The sequence below is a fragment of the Mytilus edulis genome, chromosome 7 (genome assembly GCF_963676685.1).
Source record: "Mytilus edulis chromosome 7, xbMytEdul2.2, whole genome shotgun sequence".
Taxonomy (NCBI): domain Eukaryota; kingdom Metazoa; phylum Mollusca; class Bivalvia; order Mytilida; family Mytilidae; genus Mytilus; species Mytilus edulis.
In genome coordinates this window covers 78,164,855-78,189,182 of record NC_092350.1, presented here as the reverse complement: position 1 = coordinate 78,189,182, position 24,328 = coordinate 78,164,855, and the positions used below count along the sequence as shown (strand labels likewise).

Sequence of the window (24,328 nt, the reverse complement as noted above, 5' to 3'; positions counted from 1 at the left end):
TAAGGAACGAATAAGTAACGGAGCATCAGTCGAGCACAGAAACGAGTATCTATGCCCTAGTAGAGTTATTTTACCTCTTAGAACCAATAGCTAGCATCAGAGGCAAGACAGCAATGGAAAAGATTTGTTTTAAAAGGTGCGACCTATAACACACATATTATAAGCGAATAAGTAATAGGTCATGGGTCTACTTTAGCGCTAAAAACTGGTACATACGCGCTTATAGGTAGGAACCCATAGCTACCACCAGAGACAAGAAACCAACTCTTAATACGTGCAATGTCACAAGTTTATAACGTATAAGCAAATAAGGAACGAATAAGTAACGGTATATATATCAGTCGAGCGCTAAAACGGGTCCTGTCTCAAATCAGGAGTCTGTAATAAAGTGGTTGTCGTTTGTAAAAGAGTTACATATTTGTTTTTCATTCATTTTTTTGATTATAGTCTCGTTTGAATTGTTTTACATTTGTCATTTCGGGACCTTTTATTGCTGTATATATGCGGTATGGGATTTGCTCATTGTTGTAGGCAGTACGGTGACCTATAGTTAATAATTTCCTGTGTCAATTGGTCTCTTGTGGAGAATTGTGTTATTAGCAATCACACCACATCTCCTTATTTTATTATTCATTTTAGAAGAATGACGCAAAAACTTCGAATACATCTATTTGTTTTTTTTTAATAATCTCCACGTTCTGTCAAATCATTTAAGAATTGAATGCTTTTTTTTGTAACTTTATTGGGGTGTAAAAGCATTGACCGAAGTACATTTTGTATGAAGCGCGGAAGCGATTCATTCTAAAAATGTACGCACGGTCAACGCTTTTACAACCCTATAAATGTACAAAAAGAAGCATTCAATACTTAAATTACATTTTTTAGCTTTGATCATGAAAACACGAATTTTATATTTTTTTTATTTAATTCACCTGTGCACTTTATTGTGGGACCACGTGTTATCATGAATGAAAAGTTTTATTGAGTAATGTAATTGCTTTAGGAATAACATGTGATGTGCAGTTAGCCAATCAGAATAAAGTATTATAACGAAACATACATCTAATGTAATTATTTGAGAATAAACACTGAAATCAGCTTTTTATAAGAATATTTTTAAACTAACCATGCGCAGATTTATTTTCATATCTACATAAAGCGAACACGGTACTATCACGTTATTCTACCATAGACGACACTACTACTATTTTCTAAATTTACCACTTTATATAAATATATTGTACCCTTACATCCAATCACAGCGCTTCTTATTTCCTTATTTGACTTATAGGCAACCTAATGCAAGGAAAATGTAATAGTATCGTTTTCCCTATTACACTTTGAGCTAAACACATTTATTTAAAAAAAACTGTTGTTGGCATGACACGGGTTATGTTCTTCTCACATAGTTTAAGATAGTATGACACTAAACACCTAACGGGAGGGATTGTGCCTAATATTCATATATGATGAAGATATAATCCATAGGCGGATTCAGGGGGGGGGGGGGGCTGGGTGAAAAATTTGGTTGATCTATATAGGGAATCATTGAAGCATGACTGGAGCGGGCCCCCCTTAGGTCAGTCAGCGGGCCCCTTTAGGAAAAGTTCTAGATCCGCCACTGATAATCCTTCAATCAGTTTAAATGAGGTCTGGAGCAGCTGGCATGTCAGTTAACTGCTATAGTAGTCTGTTGTTATTTATGTATTATTGTCATTTCATTTATTTTCTTTTGTTACATCTTCTGTCATCGGACTCGGACTTCTCTTGAACTGAATTTTAATGTGCGTATTGTCATGCGTTTACTTTTTTACATTGGCTAGAGGTATAGGGGGGGGAGGGTTGAGATATCATAAACATGTTTAACTCCGCCGCAATTTTGTGCCTGTCCCAAGTCAGGAGCCTCTGACCTTTGTTAGTCTTGTATGATTTTTAATTTTAGTTTTTTGTGTATAATTCGGAGTTTAGTATGACGTCCATTATCACTGTACTAGTATACATATTTTTAAGGGGTCACCTGAAGGACGCCTCCGTGTGCGGGATTTTTTCGCTACATTGAAGACTCATTGGTGGCCTTAGGCTGTTGTCTACTCTATGGTCGGGTTGTTGCCGCTTTGACACATTCCCCATTTCCTTTCCCTATTTTATGCTTTGACTGTTTTATCGATTGAAAAGACGATCGCGATGTATCTACGCGTTTTCACTTGAAGAAAGATCGGTTATTTTATTGTTGTTGTTACTTTTGTTTATGTCACAAGTATAATGTTACTTATATGACAAATAAAGATTATATATAACATATCGGGAAATGATGCATTTTTCGACTGATTTTTATCATTCAAACTGATTTAATTTGAAAACGAGTGCATGGACCCCTATTTTTTAAAACGGCAATTTGTTTCATTTTGCAAGGAGATTATGTGACCCAAATTTTATAAAACTGTAAATAGCGCAATTTTTTTAATTTTGATAAACATGCAGAAAAAAATGACGTTTTTTTTCCTCTATTCATGGACATTTGATAAATATGAGTTATTTCTGAATAAAAATTGCATAATTTTCAATGATACTTATATAATACAGAAATTACCGATTATTTAACAAAAAACAATTTGTGTTTATCTTTTAGAACAAAAAAGTTAGGTCTTTCTTTCGAAAAAGAAAATACGGCCACAAATCTAAATTTTGAGCGAATATAGTTAGACAATTTCGACCTCATTTTACTCAAAAAGTAGCACATGAAGGTATATTTTTTATTACATATTTGATTTAATCAGGTAAAAAATAGCCTATATGCAAATTTTCATCAACTTGTAAATACAGGTTCAAAACTGTATCGTATGCCCTTAAATACGTGGAATCAATGATTTTCTCGAGGGTAACTAGAGAAATATTATATTATTGGTAGATCTACGTATTACCAAAGATTTCGCGTATAGGTCTCTGAATCGAAGTTATCAGCTTTTGTTTTACCAAAAAAATTTATGCACCCCTACAAAACAAATGGTTGCTTCTTTTTTGGAGAAGTTCACTCTCCGGATAACGTGACGTAACGCCCAGTGACGTAAAATTAAATGAAAAAACAGACGTTGTAAACAGACGCTCTCCACGTTCTTCCTAGCACCAGCAATTAAAGCACTTTACTTTTCCCGCTGGATTAACATTTATATTTCACTAAAAATAATCGTAAGTAAACTTGATAAGTGACTAGACTGTAATAACATAATCCAATTGATAAAATTGAAGTACTAGAAACACAGAAATCAAAATAGTTATCGTAAAAGTATACTGTGAATCAGCTGATTTTGACACTGTACTGTTTTTAACAGGTCTCGTGCATATTTGCGTCAATAATTTATACAAATGTGATTTTGCTCTATATATTTATACGACCCTTAGCTCTTATATGCCATGGATTCATTTTGTATCTTCTGAAGAAAAAAAAAGCTTAACCATCAACATGAAAGTACGTATATTTGATCACTACTTTCAGACATTAAAGTATAATACGGATTTCCAATTTAATTTTATACTATTTCCAGATTCTTGTTTACATGTTTTATTGTTTAAAGAAAAAAATGTTAATTTTAATCTCTTATTTTCACAGCTTCTCACATGGAAAAGCGTTCGATTTCGTCTGATAGAGCAGGTGCTCGTCGGACAACAGCAGACGATAAGACAACATCATGGATTTTAGTTCAAGATAGTAGTGGCGAAACAAGATTGATGACACAGGATGAACTTGAAAGATGTCACAATGTTCCCAGTTTTATAGGGTATGCAAATAAATAATTATAATGTTTGACCTCGAAATTTTTTAGAAAGTTTGAGAGAGCATGATGTTGATCCGGTCGACGTGTTTTTTCAATATTACAACGTACCCTGTTACTGGCACATGTGGTATTGTACAGCTAGCATATCTATTTATCCTGTCTATTGGAAGTCAATGGACTTTGAATAAACACTTTATTCAATAAGCTTTCTTAACATTGATTCAAAATTATGGTTTTGATGTACATGTTTTAGTGAACTAAGGGAGATAATTTGCTTCTTCCAGATAACATGTGATATTTTGAACCCTAGGAAGAATTCACTCCTTTGGCGAAAATTAACTCATGGATAATTATGTTAAGAAGTGATAAGGTCAAGTAAAGAAAGGTAAAAAAGTATCATGTCGAAGCTGTCAAACTGAATTTTAGCTTAATAACATAAAATTGTCAATATTTAAGTTTAGAGCTGGAAGACTATTCTATGATTTTAATTTAGTTTGTCCCAATAGTTGACGGTTGTACAGCTAGTATACTTTCAAAATCTGAATTTATTGTCTAAAAGATTGCACTATGTCATAACTGGGTCAGTATGTGTATTAATTGTTTTCCATAGGCGGTAATGGTAATGTTTTCCTCTGTAGCTCAGTCCATATTTTATATTTGGCTTTTCAAGGTTGAAACGTTGACACTTTTAAAAAATTTAATTATGGTTTGTGCATTGTCTAATGTCTAATGATTGAATATTGCTTTTCTTCAAAAAGTTATAAAATAAAGTCTATAAATCCAACTCAAATATAGAAAAGTATCCAAACAACACATTAATTCAATGACCTTGACCTTCGACCAATTATTCCTTATTGTTTGACCAAGAACCTCAGATCAAAATACCCGTCTTTTTATCTTAAAGTTCATGAGTTGCACTTACATATCACTTATGTCAAATAACTCGATCATATGGAGTATGAATCACGTCAGTCAAATTGAACAGAACATCCAGAAGATATATATATGGCTAAATATTCAGTATAGTGCTGACAGTGTGTGACAAAATGTGTGATTTTAAAAGTAGCTGTTTCAATCATAATAACATAATTTTCTGAAAGGAGAATGATTCTAGTTTAGGGTTTTACATGTAAAAAGATAGTTATTTAATCAGAAAACATAAAATTAGACCTAAATAGCATGTTGGACACAGGTTATGTTGGACGTAACAGGACATTGAAAAATGAATATTTTCCTTTTATATGAAGGCTTTGTTAATAAATATATTAATTTTTCTCTGACAGTTCATAAGATCTTCAATTAAAGTATATCATTTTGTTAAATGTTTCAAAAACTAACTTATAAGTTTGAAAAATCTTAAAATATGTCGGACAAACGGGGACATTTTTGGATGAGAATTTGTTCCATTTGCATCATTCAAAGTCAAAAACAAAATCAAAACTTTGCTGTTTATACTAATATCTACAGCTGGTGTTCCTCAGCAAGAGGTAAAATGGTTCATTATTAAATAAATGGATAAAATGAAACCATAAAAAACTGTTGGATGAACAGCGTACAGAATTCATTCATGTAGGACAAACATAGGACAGATTATATTCCCTGTTGGACAAACATAGGACAGAATTCATTATTTTACTGATCCTAATGGCAATTTAAAAATGGGCACCTCTGTAGAAGAGACGAGGAAGGGTCTGAGAACTATTTTTAAATTTATGTGGACTTGCTAGTTGTTAACAAGTTTCTTTTTACTTTTAAAAAGCTGTTACGTCCGACATTAGAGATTTTGTCCTAAGGTTCATCCAACAGAACATTATAGGACTCTTGTTATGTCCTAATTTTCAAAATTATGTCAAATTTACGCTGTCAACAGTTTAAAACCTCTTTATTTTTCATATATACGGTAGTATTTAAGGTTAAGTTATTGTCAAAGTGGAAGTGAAATTGATTCCGTGACTTGTGGTAGCCATTGTAGAGAATATCTTGGATGTTGGATGTAACATTAATTCGAATGTAACTTCCATCTCTTGGTTGGACAGAAAGAGCGTTCACCCCTTCGATGTCGTTGACCTCGAATAAAAAGGAACAGTTGACAGCAATACCAAATGCACAATGCGATTGTCTTAAAATATGTTGTCATAAACATTAAAAAACTTAAACCGAGTTGGCAACTTGCAAATGAAAATTGAAATTTTCGCCCGTTACGGTTGGACAGATTTTTCAAGAGTAAACTTTAATGACAATTCCTGAAAAAAATAAAAGTTTCTGCTGTATCTTCATGATGAATTATCACATTTTAGTTAATAAGCTGAAGCCTCAAGATATTTTGTGCATTTAATTGCCCTCTATTGTTACATAACTTATATTTCATTTTCTCTTAGGAAGAAGACAGAAAATGTTAGTCCGACAACATGACCATTTAAAATTGTTTTTAATCCTTATTTTTCGAAGATTTTTCATGTTTTAGTGTCCTAAACCTTGCCAACCCTATTGTATTACCTGAAAATCCTTTTTACCTAGTTGCCATTCATAAAAAAAGGTTTTTAAAACAATTTTGATTTTGGGTCATTCAACCATGTCACAAAATAAGCATGCACAACAATTCAACACTTCATTTATAAAATAATTTTAATCAACAATAAACTTTTCATATGAGACTGTTTATATTATCTCTTCATCATACAGTGGATTGATTAGCTACCTGCATTTAAACTCAAAATAATTTAAAATATGAAAAAAATGCATTTTTCTGGGACACCCATTGAAACAGGACTTTACTGAATACTTAGCCATATAATAAGTAATTAAGAAAAATAAAATGATAAATATGTAACAAAAAAATTAAGATATTAAAATATAAATATATGGTTAGGAAGAAAAACAGTGTTTAGGAAAAAATGTATATCAAACAAAAATACTGAACTCCAATGCAAATTAAAAAATTACCAGACAAAATCAAATGCTGTCAATGCACTCAAAGAAAAGTGTTTGGTCATACAGGGTGAGATTGTTAATATCATTAACAGGATGATATCAGGCCTTGAAGTCACAAAACTTTTTAGTCAGTTTTTTTGTACTCAACAAACTCCAAAATCAACCAATCAAAATGCTGGATTATATGTTTCGAGCCTGATTTTTGTGCTCCTTGCACTGAGCAAAGGTTTATGACTTCAACCCCAGATCTTCTTCCTTATTTGTATTATTTTAGTACGTTTTCTCTTTACAAATTAGATTTTGAATAAAAAAATATTTCACTGCACTGAACATTCCTGTACGAAGTGTGACATTTGTATATGACATGGAAACAAGGCGTAAAAATCATACTATATGCGAGTGGCATTGCAATGTTTACAAAACGCATGTCCAGGCGTCAACCAGGCGTAAACCAAGTAATAGAACCCAGCAAGTAAACATTTGCAATGTTAATTCTGATAAAAAAGATGTGAAATTTGATGTCCCCCAAGGATCTATACTAGGTCCTCTATTATTTGTCTTATTTATAAATGACCTTCCCCTTTGCATTAAAAATTGTAAAACAGACTTGTATGCTGATGATACTACTCTTCATAAATCCAGGAAAAGTATTGAAGATTTACATGATGATGTTCAAGAAGAATTTTAATATGCAAAGTTGATTAATGGTGCAAAATGAATAATATGTTCATCAATACCAAAAAAACTAAATGTTTGGTTACTGGAACAACTGACAACCCAATCATTTCAACCAAATTTAGTAATAAATTTAGAAACACTACAAAATTCATCATGTGAGAAATTATTAGGTGTTAAAATTGACTTGACAGCACACTTAGCTGGAAAAATCAAATTGATCAAATTTGTGCTAGCATTTCATCAAGAATATACCTTCTTCCTAAATTAAAGAAATTTTTAGATATTAATGCCAGGAAAGCATATTATAATGGGTATATTCTGCCTCTCATCGATTAATGCTGTATTGTTTGGGGAGAATGCAAGCTCGTGCAATATAAAATTCTACTTGGGACAATATTCCCCAATATTCGTGCAATAACCCTATAATACTGCAATTATAATAATAATAATAATAAATTCTTTATTTAAAGAGGGTAAACACAGTTAGTTACAATTACTAATCTTCCCTGAGGCCCTCATATACATGTATGCAATACAATTAAAAATTAATTGATAATAATAAGAGAAAAAAAAGCAAACATACAACATATAAACACAATTGTATAGCCATAATAGTTCTATGTACATGTACCATGATTAAAAGATATAAAACAGTTACAGATTGCATGTAGTAAATAGACATAGTATATACAAATCATTAAAATCATACATTCTAAGAGTAATAGTTGCAATCATTTCAGACTGAAAATTCGGACTGTCTCAAGTATTGTTTTATAATTTGTTTAAAAGAATAAGTGTTTTGCACTTTACGCATTTCATAAGGTTACATAGTCCGTTCCATAAAACTGATCCAGAATAAGCAAAAGATTTTTTAAACAGTTCAGTTTTTGGCTTTGGAACTATCAAATTACCTTGAGTAACACCCCTTAAAGCATAAGGATTATTTACAGATATAAGTTGAAACTTTTGAATTAGGTACTGTGGTGCTTCTTTTCGCATACATTTAAATAGCAATAAATATTTGTGGTATTTGATTCTGTTTTTTACTGTCATCCATCCAAGTTCTTTAAATAAGGGGGCTGATGAGGATAATGGGTCTGCATCAAGAATTATTCTTGCTGCTCTTTTTTGAAGTTTTAATATTCTTACTATCCCTTCATTTTTACATTCTCCCCAAATAATACAGCAGTAATCGATGAGAGGCAGAATATACCCATTATAATATGCTTTCCTGGCATTAATATTTAAAAATTTCTTTAATTTAGAAAGAAGGTATATTCTTGATGAAATGTTAGCACAAATTTGATCAATTTGGTTTTTCCAGCTAAGTGTGCTGTCAATTTTAACACCTAATAATTTCTCACATGATGAATTTTGTAGTCTTTCTGAATTTATTACTAAATTTGGTTGAAAAGATTGGGTTGATAACTTCTGACTTGTTCCAGTAACCAAACATTTAGTTTTTTTTGGTATTGATGAACATATTATTCATTTTGCACCATTCTTCAACTTTGCATAAATCTTCTTGAACATCATCATGTAAATTTTCTATACTTTTCCCGGATTTATGAAGAGTAGTATCATCAGCATACAAGTCTGTTTTACAATTTTTAATGCAAAGGGGAAGGTCATTTATAAATAAGACAAATAATAGAGGACCTAGTATAGATCCTTGGGGGACACCAAATTTCACATCTTTTTTATCAGAATTAACATTGCAAATGTTTACTTGCTGTGTTCTATTACTTAGGTATGACCTGAAAAAACCTACTGCAGACTCACTGAATCCGTAAATAGCAAGCTTTAAGCAAAGAATGTCATGATCTTATTAGACTTTAATTAAAATTTTTAATGTTATTATCCAAGGATAAAGGTTTTTGGATTTCAAAATTTCTGAAAGAACATAAAACTTAATAACTTACATTCAATTATACTCACATAATTATTATTTACCATGTATACTACTACCCTTTATTTCACAATTTTCATTAATCAATTTAATTCCAATTTCAAATTCATCCAAAAAGCACAAAACAAGCTAGTTATCCCTGAATATGTGAAGCTGCCATTAGTCCAACTTTTGCACTAAAACCAAAGAGCCAAATTTTGAAAAAAAATCCCATGATCCTTTAAACAAAGCATTATGGTATTTTTATTTACGCATACCAACAGTTTTACGCCCGAAAGAAAATTTACACCTTGGTTATTTCAATTTACGCCAGGTTTATCACTTTTTTCTATGCCCGTAAGGACTTCAAATTTATGTTTCCTGCTCCCTTACGCCCTGATCTAGATGCGTAACTACCACTCACGCCTGGTTTACGCCATATTTCCAGGCGTAATACGCCTTATAATTTCGTACAGGTTTATACACGCTTTTACTTGTAGCTTGTAACAGTATGGTGAAATGGTTGATATATAATTGGCTTTGGTAATTACTAATTATTTGACATCAAATACATTTTTTTTTCTTGGAAATGGAATCAAACAGATAACTGTCTTAGTTTCTGTGAATATATGTTGTTTAGTTGACTTTAGAAAAATTGATATTCACCTCGACAGTTGACCTCTTTAATGCTTCCTCAACAAATGTACAACTCATTGTAATGTAAAATTACTAGTATGTTTTTCTGTATACCTTTGTTCAAGTTAGGTGATACCAGAATAAAATGATATATGCTGAACAGTAAGTGAATATGAATCGATCATTTTTTTCAAAAGTAATAAAAACACATATATTACCTCATCAAAAGATAGTAATTGCATAATATTAGGCCACAATTAAAAAAAAAATGGTTTGCCCAAACCCTACCCAAAGGTTGAGACAGTGGGTAGGTAGGTAGGCATTTTCTTTTTTTTTTTCAAAAAGAGAAATTGAAGTATCAGGTGTTAATTAGTCTTCATGCCTATCTGATTAAAAAAAAACTTCTTCAAATCAGGACAAAAAAAGAATTTGAGTAGGCAGCTTTTTTCTGGGTAGGTAGCGTTTGGGCAAACAAACCTATTCTTTTTTATGGCCTTATACATGTTTTTTGCAAGTGAAAAAAGCTATTTAAAATTAAAGTCTTTAAATATACAAATATAATATACTATAGATAATGTTATGTACTAGCCGATTGAGAACTGTTTTGGAGTACAAATGTATTTGATTGTGGTCTCAATGGGCTGATTAAGCTTTGCATATATATATATCTCAAATGGCAATACTTGTTTTTCAGTTCTGGCTTACCAGTGAATATAAGTTTACCAATACATGAACAAAATAATAACAGTGATTGTAATATTGAGGAACCATCAGAAAATGCACCAGATATCAACAATAACCACATCCATCAAATGGTCAGTACAACTTATACAGATGACAGCATTGAAACATTACGATCACAACAACACAATATGTCCATGGAAAGACCGTGCGAGACTGGGCTAAGTTACAAAAATCCACCCATAGAGCTTGTCATGGATGAGGATTTAGATTCCTCTTTAACACATGATGGAAGTTTGTTAGAGCATATATCTCGACAGATAGCTATCCAACAGCCCTATTTAAACCCCGATAACAAGTAAGCATATATATATATATATATACCGTCATTATACTGAACAAAACTGATTTCACGAAACAATTAAGATATAATTATGCATGTACATAAAGTTAACAGGTTAAATGGGTTAATTCTTGATGACATTGATATTTATTTTAATGTGTCTGCTCTAATGTGTTATACTTATTAAGTAGTAATAGATTATACACATAGAATTATTAAAAGATGTTGTATAATATAGTTCCTTATAATATATTGTTTGGAAAACTTGAAATATGAATTAAAATGTTCTGATCTATTAAAACATGATTCTTCTCTGAAACAAATGGAAAAAAACATGGCCACTGTGGTAAAAAATAAAACATGGTTAGATGGGAGTTAATAGATATAGGAAGATGTGGTATCTGATATATGGACCATAATTTGGTATTCGGCCTTTGGTTTCTTTTTGTATCCTTTTTTATAAGTTCTAAAACTTTAACTTTTATTCTGTGGGTTGTGTTGATGTTAGAATAGTATTAATGGAACAATTGAGTTTTTCGAGAAAAAATTAATACATTTTGATTCACCGTTTACGTGACAGGAAACAAAACAGGAAACCAATCTTTATTTTCTTTATTTTGCACAATATATTTCAAAAGACATAAATGAACACCATTACTAGTGTTACTTGCTTCATGTTAATATTTAAAATCTATTTTCAATGTTAAATTAAAGTTTTTTTTAAACGTGACAGGAAACCATAAGAAACCGAAAGCGTTTTTTTAGTTTTATTTTATTGCAAAATCTGCTTAAAATGATCTGAACAGTATACTTTTTCTTAAAATCCATCTTAAATGTAACAGTATTATAAAACTCCTAAATATGTGCTTGTTTTGAAAACAATTAGTACAATTTATTCAGGAATTTCCGTATTTTCTTCATTGATACAGGATACCATAATTGTTGTATCTTGATGTTTTAGCCAAAAAAATGTATTTATATTTGGTTTTGAAATTCCAGTTATATACAATTTATTTCCAAATCATTGGTAATGTAAAATTCTTTAAATCCAGTAAAGAAAACAACTTTTAACTTGGAATTAGCATCTTTAAAATAGGCACCATGTGATATTTGTGACCTGTACACCATCTACATGGTTTCCACATTTTAACCTACATTTACTTTAGTGGGCTAAAATCAATAAAGTACTTCCTTTCAAGTCATGCATGGTAAAAGTTTACTTTTCCTTTGACAAGTTTATTGCGTTTCTGATAAGTGTTTGCAGAACATGAATAAAAAAAATTAATTAAAAATTGTGACAAAGATACCAACTTTGTACATTCCAAGTGTAAAGTTACATTAACATTTATTTTTTATTAAATTATTTTTATTCACCTAAAATATCCAATAATATTTACTGTTGAAGCTAAATCAATCCAACGAACATCGGCAACATGATAGGAGACGTAATTTCGATTGAATTTTCCAAGGACCCTTTACATCGTTATTGGGAAACGAAGTGTGTTAAAACATCGGTCAAATCTGAAATCGATTTTGTCAAGTCATTGGGCATTTATTTTCACACAAGATCGTATGTAACATTATGCACATAGGAAAAATAATAGACCCCCGGCGCAATCTCTTTGAAAATTGTATTTTCCTTTTTTAAACAAGATGAAACAAGCCTACAGATTATGTTTGCTTACATCCCGTTGGAAACAAAAACAATGTTTAGACCTAGTATTTCGTATATCCGGCTGTAAGGGCGTGATCACATGTTAGTCACATGTTTCACGTATGACCGGAAATGATTAGAACTTAACGACAAAAACAATTTTAATAAATAAATGGACTTCTGTTACGTGTGAAATGTAACGCATAACGATAACGTCATTTTCTAACTTAATTATTACGAAGAACAAAACAAGAATGTAAATCATCTCTGATTTACCTGTTTGAACATCTCGCGAGAGTTCGTATTTGCATATTGTTGCAAAGAATTCTTTTACAACAAAGCAGATTAAACCATCTAAAATGTGCGTTACGAAATGGGAAACCAAAATAACAACAGTGTTCTTACACCTGCTACAGAAATACTTATAGTTCTCGGCATTTTCTTCTCACTATTCTTATTGGTCGATGTTCTTTGTTATTTTAAAGCAAAATTTATGAATTTGCCGGTGACGATTATCTATAAATTAGTCAGCGTTATGCACTTCGGACGCGAAAAGTAACGCGAGAAACGACACACAAATACGGTCGTATAATCTTTGAAATTTGTTAATTTCAATTTTTTTTTTTTTTTCTAGGGAAGAGTAGCATACACTTGTATGTTGATAAAAATAATGGCATCTTTAGATGTAGTTACAACTTTTCTTACAGTAATTCACATTTTATCACTTTTCTATAGTTATAGGAAACGGAGCCCAATAGCAAATTATGGTCCATATGCCAATGAGACAACTTAACATGTTCTTGTTATTAAGCCTCAAAACTACAACATAAAAAAAAAAGTTCCCCTCAAATCAATGTGAAGTTTTAATTTTAGAAGTTATTGTCCTTAAATGAATATTATTAACTATTAGATTTTTTTTAAACATTGGAAGACAGAAAAAGCTTTTCCTGCAAAATTGATCAGCAAAACATAAGCTTCAAAAATTCTAAATGTCAGACTGGACACATCAACAATGGGGGGGGGGGGGGTTCAATAAGGGTCCGTTATCATGTTAACAACACCTCAATTTTGGCAAAAACAGTTAACAAAAAATGCGAAAATGCTGATAACAATTAACAAAGTGGGTTGAAAACAGTAAACAGCTTAAATTGATCTCAGGTAAAAGTTAACAACACCTTGAAAAGGGCAATAACAGATTAACACAAAAAGATATTGCTCCCCTCATCAACTGAATCCCTATAGAAGTTTCATTCTTATAGCTAAAGAATGATAGAAAGACAGTGATTGCTAAAGCATTTGATGAACAATACAAAAGTGCTCTTTGAATGAAATAATCATCTGCCAGCCATATGAGGCTTCAACATGACAAATGCAAGACAATTCAACAAACTATAACAACTGAATTGCATGCTCCTGACTTGGAACATATATACATAATGTGGCAGGGATAAACATGTTAGTGGGTTTGAACAGGGACATACATAATGTGGCAGGGATAAACATGTTTGTGGGTTTGAACAGGCACACAGATAACGTTGGGGGGGGGGGGGGGAGAGGAGGGGATAAACATGTTTGAGGGTTGGAACAGGCACATACATAATGTGGCAGTGATAAACGGTTTGAACAGGTACATAGATAATGTGTGTGTGTGGGGGGAGGGGGGACATGTTTGTTGGTTGAAACAGGCACATAGATAATGTGGGGGGGGGGATAAACATGTTTGTGGGTAGGAACAGGCAAATACATAATGTGGCAGGGATAAACATGTTTGTGGGTTTGAACAGGGACATACATAAAGTGACAGGGATAAACATGTTTGTGGGTTTGAACAGGCACACAGATAACGTTGGGGGGGGGGGGGGGGGGGGGATAAACATGTTTGAGGGTTGGAACAGGCACATACATAATGTGACAGTGATAAACGGTTTGAACAGGTACATAGATTATGTGTGTGTGTGGGGGGGGGGGGGGGGGGGGGGGGGACATGTTTGTTGTTTGAAACGGGCACATAGATAATGTGGGGTGGGGGATAAACATGTTTGTGGGTTGGAACAGGGACATACATAATGTGGCAGGGATAAACATGTTTGTGGGTTAGAACAGGCACATACATTATATGGCTGGGATAAACATGTTTGTGTGTTAGAACAGGCACATACATTATAAGGATGGGATAAACATGTTTGTGTGTTAGAACAGGCACTTATAAAGTAATGTGGCGGGGATAAATATGTTTGTTGGTTGGAACAGGCACATACTTAATATGGCAGGGAAAAACATGTTTGTGGGTAGGAACAGGCACAAAGATAATGTGGCAGGGAAAAATATGTTTGTGGGTTGGAACAGGCACATAGATAATGTAGAAGGGGGTGGGAGGGTAAACATGCATGTTTGTGGGTAGGGACAGGCACAAAGATAATGTGGCAGGGATAAACATGTTTATGGATTCAACCCTTGGAACAGGCACATTCATAATGTGGCGGGGATAAACATGTAGAATCCTCATTTCCACAGAAGTTAACAACCCAACCCAAGAAAAAACTATAAAATCAGTTGAATAGGGCTAAACTAATCAGATAGTTTTAAAAAAAAAAGCCATTAAAAGTAGAGATCTGCATGAGAGTACCAACAGGCCTAGGTACTGAAAGCTAATTCAAAGCCTGGTATAACAACTAATAACATCATAAATCTAAGACTAAAATTTCAGTACACATCAAATTCAGTGTAAAACGTTCTTGATAATAAAAATTGTCGTAATGGTATCACATCATCGTCAGCGTCGTCCGAAGACGGATTGTTTCTGGATAATAACTTTTGAATAAGTAAAAGTAAATCAATAAAATTTTAACACAATGTTTATAACCACAAAAGGAGGTTTGTGATTGTATTTTTGGGTTATGGTCCCACAGGTTTAGGAACTAGGGGCCAAAAGGGGCCAAAAACAGCATTTATCTTGTTTCAGGACAAAAAGTTGTGTATTAGTATTTCAATTGTTCTGAAATTGTACCACATTGTTTAATACCATAAGTAGAAGGTTGGGATTTATTTTAAGGGGTTATTGGGCAAACAGTCTAGGAATAAAGGGCCAAAAAAGGGGTCAAATTAAAACAAGCATTTTTTTTTAGTTTCAAGACAATAACTTGTGTGTAACTGTATGGATCTCTCTGACATTGTACCACAAGTTTCCATATAACACAGGGAAGGCTGGGATCCAGTTTAGGGTTAATTTTCCCTTTATGTAGGAATAAGGGGCAAAAAAATGGCAAAAAAGCAGCATTTTTCTAGTTAACAGACAATAACTTTTGTTAAAGTATACGGATCTCCATACATTTTTACAAGAAGGTTCAATACCCCTCAAGGAAGGTTTGGATTGATTTTAGGGTTTATAGTCCCAATAGTTTAGGAATAAGGGGCCAAAAAGGAGGCCCAAAATAATAATTTTTGTAGTTTTCAAACAATAACTTATGTTTAAGTGTATGAATCTCTCTGAAATTAAACCCCAAGTTTACATACAATGAAGGGATGGTTAGTATTTAATTTGGGGGTTATGGCTCAAAATGTTTCGGAATTAGGGACAAAAAGGGGGGAGCTAGGTATTTCTGGTCAATGGACAATTAAGACAATTTAAAAGCAGTGTAAGGGAGGTAATTCTAAAATATATGACATACAATGTTGGGTATGTTCGGATTTACCTCCCTTACACTACTTGTTTATTATGTATAAAGAAATATCAGGTTTTGGACTAATTGCAAAATAAAGGGGGGTGGTAGTTTTATTTAAAAAAATTTTCTTCAAATTTCTCAAATTCCAAATTTTTGAAGAGTTAAAAGAAGAAATCTTTAATTGCACAATAGTGCGCAATGGATTTGTAAAAACTTGACATTTGTTTTGTGTCAGAAACTCATATTATGTCAAAAATTTGATCACAATCCAAATTCAGAGCTGTATCAAGCTTGAATGTTGTGTCCATACTTGCCCCAACTGTTCAGGGTTGGACTTCTGCGGTCGTATAAAGCTGCACCCTGCGGACTACCTGTTTTAATAAATAAATTTGAAATCCTTGACTTAATAATTAATATACATTGTGTACCAGTAATAATTAAGATTACTTTTATTGAAATCCAAGATATATATCCCTACTGTTCACTGCTGATATATATAAACATTAGGGAATGATCACTGGTTTGTCACTTTCAACATGATGATCCATACTGCGATCATCCGAACAAGGCCAACACAAATATAGGGAACTTTTAGAAGGTCCATTTCTGAACTGTAACAGCTTTTAAATTTTAATTTTGTAACATGTTGTAAATTTTCAAAGATTTGATTATTGGTATTTTTGATATACTAACAGTATTGCAAAGCAGGGGTTATCATTTGTTAATATAGCTTTTAGTTCTATTTTTTTCAGTGGCCAGCCTCTGACCTACCATATTGAAGAAATACCAATGGAAAATGTAGAAGCTTTAGGAGACAGTTTTACCATTGTTCCAAACATGATGAATCAACACCAGCACACATGGTTTGTACAAAATGTGTCTTATACTGGGGAGTCATTTATTTTTGTAAATTTAATCAAACAAAATTGAAGAATTCTTATGATAAATGCAAAAACAATTGTGTTGGTATAATGTTATCATGTCGTTATTGTTGTCTGAAGACATGTTTGGTTTCCGGGCAATAACTCCATTTAAAGTGAATTGATCTCTATGAAATTTTAATAGAATGTTCAATACCACAGACAGAAGTTGAGATTGATTTTGGGGGTTATGGTACCAACAGTTCAGGAATTGGTGCCAATGGGGGCAAAAAAGGGGTCCAAAACAAAAAATAATCTAGTTCCAGACAATAATTTGAGTTTTAGTGTATGGATATCTCTGAAATTGTACTAAAAATTTCTGTACCACAAAGGGAAGGTTAGGATGAAGTTTGGGGTAATTGCCCCAAACGTTTAGCATAGACTTGCTAGTGCGAAAAAGGGATCAAAACAAGCATTTTTCTAGTTTACAGACAATAAATTTCTTAAATTGTGCATTTGTCCTAAAAAAAAAAAAAAAAAAAGAAAAAAAAGAAATTAAGGATGAGAAATTAAGGTGATTTTTTTTCAAATTTATTATGGGTTTAATATTTTATTTCTTTCTAAATTTCTAATATTTTAAAGAATTGTTGCAAAGTTTAGAAAACCAACCACATAATTTCTACTAAAAAGTTAAGTTAAGTGTAAAAAAAATCTATATTTCCTGTAAACGATTTTTAACAATTCGGACGTAAAAAATATTTGGATAATTGGTGTCGCTTGCCGTTCATACATTCTATCATTAATGTGAACACCTCCCCTTACAGCTGTCATGAAAAATGTACAAACAAAATCGATCATTGTCGGCATACGTAAAATTTATTTGTCTCCGAGCTTTCTCGATTTTAGTATCGAGTACAAATACTTATTATAGTAGGCCTTACTTGTTATATTTCCTACAATGTACAAATAAATGTTTAGCCGACAATTTACAATTTACCCATGAAAACATGAACCTTTATTTTACCGCCGTTACTTTTCAATAAAATTGGCAATATTTTTACGTGAACTGCAAAGTAAGCTGCAACATTTATAATGATTCATATGTATCCGTTCACTTCAAACAGAAGCAGAATACATACGTATTTTGTATCTATAGTAAAATGGTCGACTGCAGGGCACAAGTACTTATTCCAGCACCCGAAAAAAACCAAACATATTTGCTTCAGTAGACAAAGTCCGATTTGGTTTAAGTCATAAACATTTGGTTTACAAGATGTTGATCAAATATTCTTAGAATTTATCTAAAGGCATGCACAATTTTGGTTTGTATAAAAGACTGCGTTTCTTACGTCTATACTTTCACAGACCATCTGACTTCAGCGTATGGAGGCATCACACTTTAGCGTGACCGTCGTACTTTAGAGTCCTACATATATGTAACACTCCCAAACATGTCCTTCCTCCCAAACGTGTCCGATTCCCCCAAACGTGTCCGTAATATTTAATATTCCCCAAACGTTTCAGATTTCATTACCCCAAATGTGTCCGATAATTGTTATTCGCCCAAACGTGTCCACTTTTAAACGCCAGAACGTTTCGCGTCTTTTAGCGCTAATACATGTCCTAAAAGCGACATCAATAACGTTCACGGGTATTCTATGACGCGGGACACAGTTGATGAAGTGGTCATTTATTAGTTAGTTTGTTCAATGCTGGTTGTTAATGATTATCATTACTGAAAATTTAATATGTAACATGAATTAACTTTTGACTGAATTTGCTTATTGTCCAGTTGCAAGTATTTCATGCTCATTTGGGTTAGAGTGAACATACAAATAATTTTAGTACAGTTGAATTGATCAATTACCATGTAAATTATTTTATACTAATAAACTCCGATAATGCCTTTTATATTAATCAGATTATTGCTCGGCGTGCTTTCAGTTGTATTGCCGGACCTACTTTCTTTATTTAACAGTTCTGATTTTTGATAAATTTTAAGTTAGGAGTATCACTAAAGATACACGAACAAGAGACATAACGTCCAGTACCAAATATTTCATTCGTTATTTGAACGACATCATATTAACGATATTTTCATACCCGCAATTTAAAATTGAGCCTTAATTTTTACGGTTATTTGGGATTACCACTAGTTAGGATTTTAATCCAAAAAAATAAATGCGAGTAAAGACCGATTTGTTTATGACTTCAGTGAGAAACTACTTCAATGTATGTTATGTAATATAGAGGCCGTTTTAAATAAAAGTTGCGGAAATTTAAAAAAAATTGCCTTCCAAAATACAACTAATGGCACATTATAAAGAATGAAATGCTACAAAGATTTTAATGCGCAGAGAAAAAGAATTTAACTAATTTATTTTTATCTTTTAATGAAATAGTAAAAATCGTAAAATAAGTATACAATAATAATTTTAAAAAAAATCAATGGCCACAAATAACCTACGTTTATATAATATGAACAGGAATGATAGTTCCAATAAAATAAAAAGCTTGATATGGACACGTTTGGGCGTTTACACAAATGACACGCTTTGGCGCCTATTGACAACTAGACATATTTTTGCAGTTCAGTGACGTCGATTAGGACACGATTGGGGGAATCGGACACGTTTGGGAGAAAGGACACGTTTCTGAGTGTAACATATATACACATAAAAAAAAAAAATCGTAAGACAACAACCTTTCGGCCAATTGCGTTAGTTGAACTAAAATTTCAAATACATTTCAGTCAGTTTGATGATCAATCCATTTTGAATAAGAAAATCTAATTTATTTATATGCATTTTCATTTACCAATTTGAGTCAAACATCTTGCGCCGTTTTAATGTTTCAACTAGGACTAATACACTAATTCAGTAGTCCACGGTTTCAACAAGGATCGCCGGAACTCGGCCTTCAATTAATTTTACAAATTGCACCAAAATACAGAAAACATGAATCAAAATTATTTAAGCGATATAACATCTGGTATTGGTTTTCACTGAAGTTATCTTTACAGACCAGCGGGTGTTCAACCCCTTAATTGTGCGTCTTATCGCACATGTCAAATTATCTAGTAATCCAATGTGGAGCGAGGATGGATTATCGTCTTTGTTGATACAAATAATTGTTATCAAATTGAGTTATCTCCCTTAAACCAGACAGATTCTTGGCAATGACTCCTATGTCATAACTGCGTTACTGAGACAATGGCAATTTAAACAATTTTTTTTGTGTTTTTGTCTTATATCTTAAAAGTTACAATCAATAGTAGGAAACATTAAAAAAAAAAGTGTTCTGCAAAAAAAAAGAGTTAAAATTGTCATTGTCTCAGTTGAGCTTAGTTTCCACCTGGACATTCATTCCCTAACACTGCAATGATATAGTTTGCTTATTTTCAACAGATATCAGTCTCATTTACAAACATCACTTTTCCCAAAGGGGTCACTCCAATACAGTTGAAAAAAGATCCAACTAGAATTTGTTGTTAAGCAGTTGAATACCTTTATTAATATGGGGACGAAGTCCCTCCCCTATAACAGTAGAAAATTCAACAACAACAAAAAAACAGGAAAATTTCCCGAATTTTTCATTGTACTAATGAACTCAAAATCGTTCAAAAACATTTTTGTCGCATTTTTGAATTTCCGGATCTGCGCAGATATCTACTTCCGTTTCCTGTCTTGTTTGCATGCGACTGAATAAAATGTAATTCATACAGACTTCGTCCCCATTCACAGGTAATGCCTGCCTTATATTATAAGAATTAAACAATGTTACTGCCTGTCTTGATAAATTGAATAGTTTTGATTTTTATGCCCCACCTACGATAGTAGAGGGGCATTATGTTTTCTGGTCTGCCTCCATTCGTTCGTTCGTCCGTCTGTGCGTCCGTTCGCCTCAGGTTAAAGTTTTTGGTCAAGGTAGTTTTTGAAGAAGTTGAAGTCCAATCAACTTGAAACTTAGTACACATGTTCCCCATGATATGATCTTTCTAATTTTAATGCCAAATTATAGTTTTGACCCCAATTTCGTGGTCCACTGAACATAGAAAATGATAGTGCGAAGTTCAGGTTAAAGTTTTTGGTCAAGGTAGTTTTTGATGAAGTTAAAGTTACATCAACTTGAAACTTAGTGCACATGTTCCCTATGATATGATTTTTCTAATTTTAATTCCAAATTAAAGGTTTAACCCCAATTTTCACAGTCCACTGAACATAGAAAATGATAGTGTGAGTGGGGCATCCGTGTACTATGGACACATTCTTGTTAATTTCTGAACTACTTAATTTTTAGATATTAAAAATGTGATTTTAAGCATATATCATAGATAATAAGCAATTGTTTAGATTTTACACATTAAATTTTAGATTATTTGAGAGAACTATTACAGCATTATGCAATACTCTTATAGCTGGTACTAATCTGAAATTAATTCTATTGAAATAATTTAAACAGGTTCCAAACACCACCTCAGCAAGTTGAACTTCGAGGATCATCACAGAATAAGATTTATGAACAAGCCACAATGTACAACCCAGCAAATCATCATAAACAGGCTGCAATGTACACTCCAACTAGTCATCATAAACAGGTGGATAATACAATGTACACTCCATCTAGTCATCATAAACAGGTTGGTTATACAATGTACACTCCAACTAGTCATCATAAACAGGTTGATAATACAATGTACACTCCAACTAGTCATCATAAACAGGTTGGTAATACAATGTACACTCTAAAAATTATTATAAACAGGTTAATACAATGTACACTCCAACTAGTCATCATAAACAGGTGGATAATACAATGTACACTCCAACTAGTCATCATATACAGGCTGCAATGTACACTCCAACTTGTCATCATAAACAGGCTGCAATGTACACTCCAACAAGTCATCATAAACAGGTGGCTAAAACAATGTACACTCCAACTAGTCATCATAAACAGGTGGATAATACAATGTACACTCCAACTAATCATCATAAACAGGTTAATACAATGTACACTCCAACTAGTCATCATAAACAGGTGGATAATACAATGTACACTCCAACTAGTCATCATATACAGGCTGCAATGTACACTCCAACTTGTCATCATAAACAGGCTGCAATGTACACTCCAACTAGTCATCATAAACAGGTGGCTAAAACAATGTACACTCCAACTAGTCATCATAAACAGGTGGATAATACAATGTACACTCCAACTAATCATCATAAACAGGTTAATACAATGTACACTCCAACTAGTTATCATAAACAGGTTGATAATTCAATGTTCACAGCAACCAGTCATCATAAACAGGTGGATAATACAATGTACACTCCAACTAGTTATTATAAACAGGTTGGTAATACAATGTACACTCCAAAAAGGCATCATAAACAGGTTAATACAATGTACACTCCAACTAGTTATCATAAACAGGTTGATAATTCAATGTTCACAGCAACCAGTCATCATGAATAGGTTGGCAATACAATGTACTCCAACTAGCCATCATAAACAGGTTGATAATTGGTTCTCATACCATCCTTATCTTCTTATTTATATTTTTTTTAATACATAAACATGTAGAATGATTTAAGTTCAAACAAGTAACAGATGCTGTTCACTATTTTTTTTTCCTTGGGAGTACACAATTTAATTAGATAACAATCACTCCAAAACAAATTGCCCTGTAGATGGACCATATATCATAACTGTTTATGTGAAATGCTGTCCACTTTCTTAGGGACAACATTTCATGGCAATGGACATTAGTTAATTAATACCAAAGTTCTATATTTTCTATTGCCTTTTTCTCATAATAAGTATAGTAAAGTTCTCCAATTTCAATTTTATACTATACACACTTCCTTCTTTCATTGTCATTAGCATTAACTTGGTATTTCTGAGAACTTAAGTATCTACATATTCACTTCCATCCATTATTTGTTTGTTTAAATTTGTATATTAATCACTTTCTAATCAATTGTTCAGATTTTATTAAAATTCAAGTATATTAAAACTTTTTAATGACCTCTGTATAACTTCCCTTTGAGGACACAATTTTATAGCAACTGCTTTGAAAACTTGTTTTATGGGTGGACACTATTTCATAGCTTTTGCAGTAAAAATCTGTTCACCCAAGGAACATTATTCCATGGCAATGGACATTATAAGATACCAAAATTCTATGAAAAACTGTCCAGGTGTACACTTTTTTGCAGGACACTATTATGTCTTACACTGGTTGATCTAATGGTACAATGCTAGTTCCCTATCAATTTGTATAACATTTCTGGTTGGTTGTTCCTGGGTTACAGCCTAGGACTTTAACTAACAGACTTTAGTAAATCATTTAACTTTGTACTATAATTGGTTGGTTGTTCCTGGGTTACAGCCGAGGACTTTAACTATCCGACTTTAGTAAATCTTTTAACTTTGTACTATAATTGGTTGGTTGTTCCTGGGTTACAGCCTAGGACTTTAACTATCCGACTTTAGTAAATCTTTTAACTTTGTACTATAATTTTAGTATGATTGATTATTGACTAGAAACCAATCTACTTGTTGTAATAGGTAAAAGTATAAGTGATACTCTATAAATGTCCAACAAAAATGAATGTTTATGTTGCATCTGATTTCAGCAACTTCAATATATTCCATCAGGAAATAGCAGTACTCCTATAAGAATGCACAGTATCTTGCAGCCATCTGGAACAAATGATTCAGGTCGACATGTCTACACACCACATCCAAAGACTGGTCAAGTAATATATGTGTCTGAGCCACAAATACAGTACATGTCACAGCCCCTCAATGCATCAACAGCAACAATAAAAACAAAGACTACCAACACCAGTACACCAAAGAATAAACACAAAACTAAGGTATTTTCTACTAATTTGACAGTAATTAATTTCCAGGGGTTTTTCATTGATATCAAACAATATTATTTAAGAAAGAAGTTATTTATTTTTTTATAACATATCACAATGGATGTGGTAATTGTCAATTTGGAAGTTTTAATAGTTTAGAATTTAATGGAACTTACAATCTTTTTATTACCCTAGTTCTTATAAAAAAAAGCAGAGGGCAAATATTTAGTATCCATTGGAAAAGGAGTAGGTCCGGTAAGGGCCGGTTTTGGCCTCAAATTTAAAGTTCATCTGACGAAAGATTTTGGACACTTTTTAAACACTTAAATGTCTATTTCAATTGA

At 32.5% G+C, this 24,328-nt stretch overlaps 1 protein-coding gene across 5 annotated transcripts in view; it reads left to right on the top strand.

Annotated features, from left to right (window-relative positions):
• The first annotated feature begins 3,050 nt into the window (after positions 1-3,050).
• Positions 3,051-24,328, top strand: part of LOC139482322 (uncharacterized) — a 44,474-nt gene continuing 23,196 nt past the window's right edge. For 3 of the 5 annotated variants that reach the window (XM_071266142.1, XM_071266144.1, XM_071266145.1), the window contains exons 1-6: positions 3,051-3,186; positions 3,608-3,776; positions 10,601-10,945; positions 16,999-17,109; positions 21,568-21,745; positions 23,754-23,996. In XM_071266142.1, coding sequence (XP_071122243.1) covers positions 3,616-3,776; positions 10,601-10,945; positions 16,999-17,109; positions 21,568-21,745; positions 23,754-23,996 — 1,038 coding nt within the window. In that variant the 5' untranslated portion in view covers positions 3,051-3,186; positions 3,608-3,615. Of the gene's footprint in view, positions 3,187-3,368; positions 3,467-3,607; positions 3,777-4,039; positions 4,159-10,600; positions 10,946-16,998; positions 17,110-21,567; positions 21,746-23,753; positions 23,997-24,328 lie in introns of those variants that run through there. The other 2 variants (XM_071266143.1, XM_071266146.1) reach the window with 2 other exon arrangements.